This window comes from Corvus kubaryi, unplaced genomic scaffold (genome assembly GCF_017639235.1).
Source record: "Corvus kubaryi isolate FWS band 111438036 unplaced genomic scaffold, C.kubaryi_AGA036_p1.0 78, whole genome shotgun sequence".
Lineage (NCBI taxonomy): Eukaryota > Metazoa > Chordata > Aves > Passeriformes > Corvidae > Corvus > Corvus kubaryi.
In genome coordinates, this window is record NW_024582065.1 from 46,809 (window position 1) to 57,085 (window position 10,277).

The window sequence follows — 10,277 nt, forward strand, 5'->3', positions numbered from 1 at the left end:
GGGGGGCAGGGGAGCAGGGCAGCGGAGCAGGGCAGGGGGGCAGGGCAGGGGAGCAGGGCAGGGGAGCAGGGGGGCAGGGCAGCGGAGCAGGGCAGCGGCCGGCCCCAGCCGCCAGCACGGAGCCGCAGCGCGCGCGGCGCTCGCCTTGTCACGTGAAGGGACGCTGGGTCACCACGTGATCCCCAGGCTGGGTGGGTCACGTGATTGTGCCCGCGCTCGTTGTTTGGCGCGGAGCGGCTGCCATGGGCTCCGTGCCGCTCCTCCCGCCGCTGCTGCTCCCGCTGCTGCTGCTCCTCCCGCCGCTGCCGCTCGCCCGCGCCGCTCCCGGTGGGTGCCTCGGGTCGGACCCTTCTGCATGTCCCTCCGCTCCTCGGGCCGGATCCCTCTGCCTGACCTCCTCCCTCCCTGGCCAGAGCCCCGGCCCTACCATGGACGGGACCCTCAACTAGCTTTCCCGGGCCCCGGGCGGCACCCCGAGTCGGCCTCGCTGGGCCAGAGCCCTCAGCCAGCCTGGGGAGCGCCGGGTGGGCGCTCCGAACTCCCCGGGCCCCGGTTCCCAGGCTGGGTTGTGCCGTATCGGGTGACAGCGCCTGTTGTCGGTTTCCCCTGTGCTGACGATGCCCTCTCCAGCTGCCCGGGTCGTGCGACCCGGCCTGGAGGAGCGGCTCTTCCCGCAGGTGCGGGACCACTTCAGCTTCGAGACCTGCGGCAACGAGACCTTCCCGCAGCGGTACCTGGTGTCGGGTAGGTCCCGTGGGTGCTGTGGCTTCGGGCTGGATTCCTTTCTGCTTAACCTTTAACTGCCTCTGTCCCGAGGCGGAGCAGGAGCTAGAAAGTAGCACTGGGCATCCAAGAATCAGTGTGAGCAAAGGGCCAACCCTATACGAGCCAAACATTCCCCCGCATTGTCTATATCCTCCTCTCCTTTTCGTCCACTTTTTACAAAAACACGTACTGATAGGGCAAGGGGGGCTGGCTTTAAATTGAAAGAGAGTAGGCTTAGATTGCATGTTAAGAAGGAATTCTTCCCTGTGAGGCCCTGGCACAGGTTACACAGAGGAGCTGTGGCTGCCCCATCCCTGGAGGTGTCCAAGGCCAGATTGGACAGGGTTTGGAGCAGCCTGGTCTAGTGGAAGGTATCCCTGCTCATGGTGGAGGGGTGGGGGACAGGGTGGGCTTTAAGGCCCTTTCCAGCAAAAACCAGTCTGGGATTCACTGCTTGCCTTCTGTTTGTTCTGGCTGTGTGGTGCGGGGGGGATTGTGGGGACTGGACTCTCTGGAGCAAGAGTAGATTAGAAGCAGGAGCTGCGTTAGGTTTGCACCGGAGCTGGCTCTGTGTGTGTGTGTCTCCAGCTGACCCCAGCATCTCTTACAAGTGCAACTCAGCGCTCTGAATGTGTCAGGCAAAACAAATGGTGACTGAAATGTTGCGCTCTGTACCGCTGAGTTTTAGGCGTGAGGGTAACTCCTCTTGGGTCAGTGGTTTGTGTTATTTAAAATCGTGCAACTGTAGATAGCTTAATCCATGCCAAAGAATGAGCAGTGCCAGCAAGGAGCCAGCTGTGTCTTCCTTCTGTGTCACTGACAATAAAAGAGAAAAGGCTTTTCTAAGCAGCACGTGACCAAAAACACAGCAATTTCCATAACCAGTGTCACATGTTTTTCAACCCTGCCTATACAGAGGAATTGGGGAGCAATCTGCAGGGAGAGAGCAAAGGTGGACTTGGGAATAGCAACAGACCTGAGCACTGCCCAGCTTGGTGCCCACCTGCTGCTGCCTCCCAGCTGCACTGGGGTCTTCAGATGCTGCAGCTCACCTTCATGTCACCCGTTGCTCTGCAGCTTGTTCAGCACCTGTGCTAAGTCGTGTGTTTCACCAGGCACAAATTCATGAATCAGTTCAACCCAAAGATACGGACGCACCAGTGAATTTTGAGAGTATATCCAAGCCTGAGATTTTGCTAATTAAGCGGCCCTTTTTGAGCAGAATGTTGGGATTACATGGTTTAAAGCATTGTGCAACTTTTATTTGTTTTCTTTTAAAGTGTTACATTTTATCTGCGAGTCCTGGGCATAGCTGAAATATATTTGTGAGGAGCGAAATATTAACATTGCAGTTCTGCTGGTTTATAGAGTTTCTTACTCAAAATTTCTGTAATTCCATTTCCCTCTACTGTTTTTTGTGCAATATGAGACTTTTCAGATTATCAGCAAGAAAATGAAGACTAATTTCACAACAGGGAATCTGACACTCTTTGAGTCTAGCTGGCAATTCACCAGGATTTCAATCTAAAACCAGATACCTTTCTGAGGAGCCCATCTGGTTTGGTTTTGGCTCCTGTGATGGTTGTTTACTCCAGGAGCCGTGAAGCATATCAGGAGAAGAGCCAGAGGAAAGAGAACACTGAGCACTCCAGTTACCTACCCAATACCCAAAGCAAATGCACTCTAGAGAGTCAGACAGCCTCTTTCTTAATGAAGAGGAGCAGTTTCACTCATAAACCATTTCAAATCCCGTTCCAAGCCAAATCTGGCTTTGGCAATTCTGTGCTGAGAATGCCAAGAATTAAATTTGGGCCTCTCCGCTCATGAAAGCGGCCTCATGTGACAGCAACATCCATGGGACAACTGCTGTGGAGGGTCCTTTGTGTTGAAATCAACACTTAACTGACAGTCTGAGGTTTGTCATTGAAGAAAACTATTTATTACCCCTCTTAATTCCTGTGCAATTTATGACTAAACTAAAATCAAATGTTTGTTGTTGGCAAGTATCAGAGCAACTGTTTGTTAGATAAGCTAGTGTTGACATCATGGCTCAGCTTGTCCTGCCAGACTCCATTTGCCTTCAGTTATAAACTGATCTGGGGATGAAGCACATCATCTTCATATATCATCATCATATATATATTCATATATTTTCATATATATATATATATAAATATGACATACCATGTGAGATATATATGTGTGTGTGTGTTACATATATAACATGTATCAGCATATCCTGGGCTCCTCCCCACAGTGTGGGCAGTGGGTGTGCGGGGGGATTCTGTTCCTCTGCTCAGGTGAGACCCCAGCTGTAGAACTGCCTCCAGGCCCAGGGACCTCAACACAAGGGTGTGGGGCTGCTGGAGTGAGTCCAGAGGAAGCCACAGAGATGATCTGAGGGCTGGTATAGCAGGGCATCTCACCCTCCCCTAAGAACTTATCTGTTGTTTGTTAGCCAGTCAGGTAACTCAAACAGGGCAAGCTGTGTTGTGAGTTTTTTTGGGCCACAGGGTTAACACTGGTCTGGTATTTCCCAACTGCCAATAAATACCTTACTGTTGAAGTGAGATCTGACAGGATAAGCTGGTTTTTGACTGACTGACAGCCGTTCACTTTACAACTACAAAAGCCACCCTGAACTTTCACAAAGCAGAAATCTGCTATAGATTTTTCTGGAAATGCGTGGAGTCTCTCCTGTGAGCAGGGACGTCTGCTTCACGGTTGCTCTGCAGGGGTTAAGTGAAGGAATCTGTGTATGTTATCATCATTTCGGTGGTAAATTACATTTGACTCCTAATCAGTACTATGTCTTTTGCCATCTTTAATATAGGTACCTTGATATAGTGCACTGTTTTATGTTATGCTGTTATCTACTAGTAGTTCTTTAGTTTTATACTGTGTAGTGAGTAATTCTAATTAAAATCTTTTGTCTGTTATCTCTTGTCTGTTTAATAAATAATTCGTTTTTATAAGTAGATCTGGTTTGCTGTCATTAGAACTGTGAAACAGGGTGATTCCTTAAATTTAAAATGTTGCCAAAATTTGAGGCTAAGGCAGGGCTTATCTGAAGCTTCCCCTTGTCCCGTGACAGCTGGAGCTCCTCTGCTCTGGAGACACTCTGGGCAAGTGGTTGTGGTCAGCCTGGAGAAGAGAAGGCTTTGGACAGACCTTCTTGTGGCCTTTCAGTACTTAAAGAAGGCTTGTGAAAAAGAGGAAGAGTGGCTTTTTACCAAAGCCAGTAGTGATAGGACAAGGGGCAATGGTTTGAAGTTGACAGATGGTGAATTTGGATTGGACATAAAGAAAAAATTCTTCCCTGTGAGGGTGGGGAGGCCCTGGCACAGGTTGCCCAGAGAAGCTGTGGCTGCCTCATCCCTGGAAGTGTTCAAGGCCAGATAGGACAGGGCTTGGAGCAACCTGGTCTAGTGGGAGGTGTCTGTGCCCATAGCAGGGGCCTTGAACTTGATGGTCTTTGGAGATCCTTCCCAACTCAGACCATCCTATGATATGCAATTTACAACTTTATGCGTCACAGCAGGAGCATCAGAAAGATGCAGGCAATTCCGTAATGTCAGTTTTGTGTGAAAATTGAGCTGTGCAAGTGTTTTGGAGTGAATTGGGCTAAAACGGGTATATAAATGGGAAAATCACTCTTTTGGGGGGAAGCTGTCTGCAAATGACTTGCAAAACTTGAAATTTTATGTATTTTTCAGGCAGAAGTGAAATTTTCAGGCCATGTACTAATCTTGCAAAAAAGTGGAAGCTGTTATTTATTACCATCCAAATGAGAGATTTCTGGAGCCTGGCCTTTCTAACACCTTTGTGTCCCAGCTCAGGTAGCTGGAATCATCCTATTCACAGAGTTCTTCCTTGTTAAGCTCCTGCCCAAACTCACCAAAAATGGACTAATTTTGTGCACATGTTTTTTGTTGTGGTTTTGGGAGTTTTATGTGTTTTCTGTGGGTTCGGGTTTTTGTTGTGGCTTTGTTTGTTTGTTTGTTTGTTTGTTTTTTTAATTTGCTTCTTTCAATTGCCTCAGCAAAGTTCTGGAAGAAAGGATTTGGACCCATCTTTTTCTATACCGGCAATGAAGGTGACATCTGGACTTTTGCTCAGAACTCTGACTTCATATTTGAATTAGCAGAGGAACAGCAAGCACTTGTCATTTTTGCTGAGCATGTGAGTATTTTAGTCATTATGCATCCTTTAGAGTCCTGTTCTGTTCAGCATTACTAAATTCAGCTTTCTGCAGGTCTGGAATACTGGTACCATTTCTTGCCATGAAGCTGAGTCAGACCTGCTGTAAGCTTTCTCCCCATGACAACAGATCTTCTTTCCTTAATCATGGCTTTTGAATACTTTTTTACTATGCTTCCCAGCACTCCAGAATACAGACTGCTGTTTCAGTACAGCCTATGCCACAAATTATTTGGTTTTGTAAGTAGTTTCTACAGGCCTTGAACTCCATGTTGGAGTAGAGAGGTACTTTGTTTGGATAATATTTAATCTCTCTAACCTGCAGAGTCCCAAGCCAACCTTTCCCACACTACTCTATTAAATCATCTTAGGCATGAAGAGATTGTCCTGTTCCCTTTTGTAGTTGGGGGACTTCAGGAGAGGTACACGTGCTGAGAACACACTTGGCACCCACTGAAGCAGCTTGTTAAGTACAGGCCATTCACTCCAGGATCTGTCCTGAAGGTGTCTGTGTATCAGGTGCTGGAGACAAGGCAGTTCCTCAGTTATGGACAAGTTAGAGGACACCTCATGCTCCGTTACCTCTTCCTATTAGTGCACACTTAGCCCAGCTCTATGGTGAAAGCAGAGAAGACCCACACCAGCGTTGCCACAGTGTACCTCTTTCATTTCAGAGGTACTATGGGAAGTCTCTTCCCTTTGGACTTGAGTCAACGCAGCTGAAGAAGACTGCTCTGCTCACTGTGGAACAAGCCCTTGCTGACTATGCCGTGCTCATTACTGAGCTTAAGCAGCAGCTTGGTGCTGCAGACTGCCCTGTCATCGCTTTCGGAGGCAGGTAAGGGTTGTGTGGGCTCCTTCCCTTCTCTGCATCCTTTCCCAGCCAAAGTTATGCTGCCGTAAATCTCTTAGGCTCTCAAGGAAGTTCTCAAGGCAGAGCTTTAAGCTATCCTATTGAGAGCAGATGTGTCTGTGCCTCAGCTCCCATGAGCTCATCACCAGGTCCCACTCTGCTTTCCCGTCAGGAATTAGTCTCCATTTGTGGTTGCTTTGGAGAAGCACCCCTGACTGGTTGTTTCTAAGCTTCTTCAATGTATGAATCATCCAGTACTGCAGAAAAAAAAAATCAGTTTGGAAAGGGTAAAGGGAAAATACCAGGCTTGCCAGTGATGAGAAATGGGATGGTGTGCCAAAACTTGAGGAAACAAGCACTAATGGGGTCCCTCAATCTGCTTCAGGAGGTGTTGGCTACAATGAACCTCATCTGAAACGTTTCTACACTAATGCGTGCAGCATGAGGAACAAACAAGAGGAGCTCAAAGCTTTGGCCTAGGCCCAAAGATTTGGCACCACTAGCAAAAGTGAAGTCTGGTAGCATAAGTCCTGTGACTAGAGTGCCCTGTTGGATGCTTACAGGCTCTTCAGGAGGGATGGGCAGCACAGAAGAGATGAGGAGATGGCGTTGTATGTAATGGAAGGAATAGAATGTCTGGAGGTCACGGTTGGCAATGGCACAGTTGAAAGCCTCTGGGTAAGAATCAAGGGACAGATAAATAATGCAGGTGTCACTGTGGGTGTCTCCTTTGGATCTCCCAGACAGGACGATGATGCCAACAAATTATTCTTTGAGGAACTAAGGATGCTTTCAAGTCAACTTTCTTTGTCCTTATGGGGGACTTCAGCTTGCCAGAAATCAACTGGGAGGATCACACAGGTGGTACAATCTAGGCCAGAAGATTCCCTGAAAAACCCAGATGACAACTTTATGGCACAGTTCTTAAAGGAGCAGAATCAGAAAGATACCCTTCTTGATCTACTGCTTGTCAACAGAGAGGATTTTGTGAGCAAAATGGAGATTGGTGGCTGTTTTGGCCACTGCAGCCATGAAGCCATCGAGTTTAAAATCTCTGTTGACAGGAGGAAAAGTGCCAGCAAAACCTCAGCTCTGGCCATGAGGAGAGCAGACTTCAGGCTGCTCAGGGAATTATTAAGTAAAGTCCCTAGGGGAAATGTTTTTGTAGGTGATGGGGTCCATCAGTGTTGGTCACTTTTTAAATATCACCTGTTAAGGGCACAGGAGTAGCAATTCCCTAATGTTGAAAGTCAGGCAGGTGAGGCAGAAGGCCAGCTTGGCTGAACAGGGGTCTTCTCTTGGAAATAAGGTGGAAAAGGAGGTTGTATGCCCAGTGGAAGCAAGGTCAGGTGACATGAGAAGAATACAGAGATACTGCTCCCCACTATAGGGAGAAAATTCATGTGGTTAAAGCTTAATTGGAGTTGAAGCTGCCAGAACTGTGGGGAATGATAAAAAGAGTTTTTTAAATACATTAATGGCGAAAGGCAATGTAGAAATAACATTGGCCTGTTCTAGAATGAGGATGGTCACCTCACAAATGGGGACAGAAGCAAGGCAGAGGTGTTTATTGCATTCTTTGCCTCTGTCTTCACCATGGGTGACAGACCAAAGGGCTCCCAGTGCCCTGAGCTGGAGGACCGCGAATGCAGGAAAAATCAACTCCCAGTTGACCCTGAATATGTGCAGGATCTGCTGCTCCATCTGTATCCCTGCAAATCTGTGGGGCCTGTTGGGATTCATCCAAGAATCCTCAAAGAGCTGCTGATGTCATTGCAAAACCTCTCTTGATGATTTTTGAGCAGTCTTGGGAATCCAGAGAGGTCCCAGCTGACTGCAAGCTGACGAACATTGTCCCAGTTTTCAAGAAGGGCAAGAAGGAGGACCCTGGAAACTACAGGCCTGTCAGTCTCACTTCAGTGCTGGTAAAATCTGGGAAAATCATGGCAAATATTATTCTGGGAGGTATTGAAAAACCACCTGGAGGCCAATGCAGTCATTGGTCACAGGCGGGTTTAGGATGGGAAAGTCCTGCATGTTGAACCTGTTTTCTTTCTGTGATGGGGTAACCCACGTGGTTGATCTAGGAAAGCCAGTAAATGTCATTATTTTGGATTTCAGCAAGCCTTTTGATGCTATCGCTCCCAAAGACTTTTCTGGGCAAAATGTCCAGCATACAGCTGGAAAACTGTGCTGCATGATGGGTGAGCAACTGACTCACTGGTCGGCACAGAGTTATAGTGTCTGGGGTAACACCAGGCTGGAGTCCAGTCGCTAGTGGGATTCTGCAGGGCTCCGTCCTCAGCCCTGTGCTCTTCTACATCTTCGTTAATGACCTGGATGCAGGACTTGAAGGAATACTAAATCAGTTTGCCAACAACACTAAATTGGGAAGAGCTGTTGACTCCCTTGAAGGTAGGAAGGCCCTGCAGAGGGACCTCAACAAATCAGAGCGATGAATGGTCACCAACCCCTATGAAGTTTCCCAATGGCAGATGCTGAGTTCTTCACCTAGGGCAGGGCAACACTGGCTGTGTGTATGGAGTGGGGAATGAGAGGCTGGAGAGCAGCTACGGGAGGGGATCTGGGGGTCCAGTGGCAAATTGGATATGAGTCAATAGTGCCCTGGCAGCCAGGGGGGCCAGCTGTGTCCCGGGGGGCATCAGGCCCAGCATCACTGGCTGGGTCAGGGTGTGCTCTGCACTGAGGTGGCCTCACCTTGTTTTGGACACCACGATGTAAAAAAGACATTAGGCTATTAGTGTCCAAAGCAGGGCCATGAGGATGGGGAAGAGTCTGAAGGGGAGGCCTTACAAGGAGGGACTAAGATCACTTGGTTTGTTCAGCCTGGAGGAGACTGAGGGAAGACCTCACTGACCTCTTCAATATCCTTTGGAGGGGTAGCACTGATCTCTTCACTCATCACCAGTGACAGGACTCAAGGAAACAGCATGGAGCTGTGTCAAGGGAGGTTTAGATTGGATATCAAGAAAATGTTTTTCACCCAGAGAGTGGTTGAGCACTGGAACAGGCTCCTCAGGGAAGAACAGGCTCCTAAGCCTATTTGAGTTCAAGAAGTGTTTGGACAACACTCCCAGGCACAGGGTGGGATACTTGGAGTGTCCTGCACAGGGCCAGGAGTTGAACTCAGTGATCCTGATGGGTCTCTTTCAGCTCAGTATATTCTATGATGCTATGAAAATGAGAGATTCCTCCTGCAGGATCAGAACTTTTTACATTGTAAACACAGGAAACTGATACTTGGTAAAATATTCTTTCAAGGGGCCACACAGCTTTTTATTAAACACAGCCTCTTTAACAGCATCCATCCATTTTCATTGTAGGCCTTTTCATAATTCTGCTCTGCTGCTCCTTGGTTCCTTGAAGCAGTCCTTTCCCAGAGTGCTCACTGTGCTGCAGCTGGGTGGATGTGATGTCCTTGTTTCTTGATGGATCCCCACTCTTGCACTAGAGGGGTGCTTCCCTCCAAAAGTCTTCCAGAAGTACAGGGCTTCATTGCAGTGAGCTAAAAAGCATTTGACCTGATAGTTACCGTTAATCCTCCAGCTGGCTGTGGTGTGGTGACCGAACTGTTGATCTCATGGGGGTTTATACTGTGACTATCAGGACAGTAGCTAGTGTAGAGAGGCCCAGAAGCTGCCCTGGGATGGGAAGATGGGAGAGGGATTCAGCAAAACCTCCTAGCTGGCTGCATGTTAGACTGCAGCTCTGTGTGTGTAATTGAGGGCTCAGTCTGCAGCAGCCCTGAACACACTAAACCCAAATGAAGAACTGAAATATGGCAGTGCTGGAGAAGCACAGCATTTCGCCTGGGAGGTAAAAGGTAGACTTATTCTGGTGCTTATAACTGTGCCAAATTAACCTGAAATTACTTGCAGCAGGTTTCAGGTAATGCCTGTTCCCAAGACCAGGGCTAGAGAAATGCAAATCGCTTTACACGTGGGTGTTGTGAGAACGGTATTTACTGAACCACTTGAGGTGATGGGGAGGGAGCTTGAGTGCTTTTAAGCTTGGAGTTAGACCAGGTTTAACCTGTGTTTTGGGGATGTCATTTGTCACCCCCAATGGCCTCAGAAGAACTCTGCAACCATCAGCAAGTTAATGATTTCTGTCATCTTGGGTCTATCTAGCAACCCTTGATCCATGTGTAGATTGTGGCCCCGGCACTGGAGCTACCAAGGTAGCTTTGACTTTTCTTGCAGCATTTGTTAACTTTTCCCCTTCCCTGTATCTGTGCTGATCAAGTGTCCGTTTCCCGCGCTTCACGTGTCGGAGGAAAATAACTTTAAGGGATGGGACTATGCAACTACACAAATTTATTGTTTAAAACAACAAACTCATCAGTCGAGGTGTGAGATTTTACAACACCTCTGAGTAATGGCGACTAGTCCCAAGATTTAGGGTTACATCGTAATTTATAACTTTCTAATCCAATAGA

General features: G+C 48.0%; 1 protein-coding gene across 2 annotated transcripts in view; it reads left to right on the forward strand.

The window, feature by feature from the left end:
- Positions 1 to 162: 162 nt before the first annotated feature.
- DPP7 (dipeptidyl peptidase 7) overlaps positions 163 to 10,277 on the forward strand; it is a 27,411-nt gene continuing 17,296 nt past the window's right edge. Inside the window, exons 1-4 of one of the 2 annotated variants that reach the window (XM_042052341.1) lie at positions 163 to 327; positions 631 to 744; positions 4,808 to 4,947; positions 5,640 to 5,803. In XM_042052341.1, the coding sequence (XP_041908275.1) occupies positions 243 to 327; positions 631 to 744; positions 4,808 to 4,947; positions 5,640 to 5,803 (503 nt within the window). In that variant the 5' untranslated portion in view covers positions 163 to 242. The remainder of the gene's footprint in view (positions 328 to 630; positions 745 to 4,807; positions 4,948 to 5,639; positions 5,804 to 10,277) is intronic. The other variant, XM_042052340.1, reaches the window with a different exon arrangement.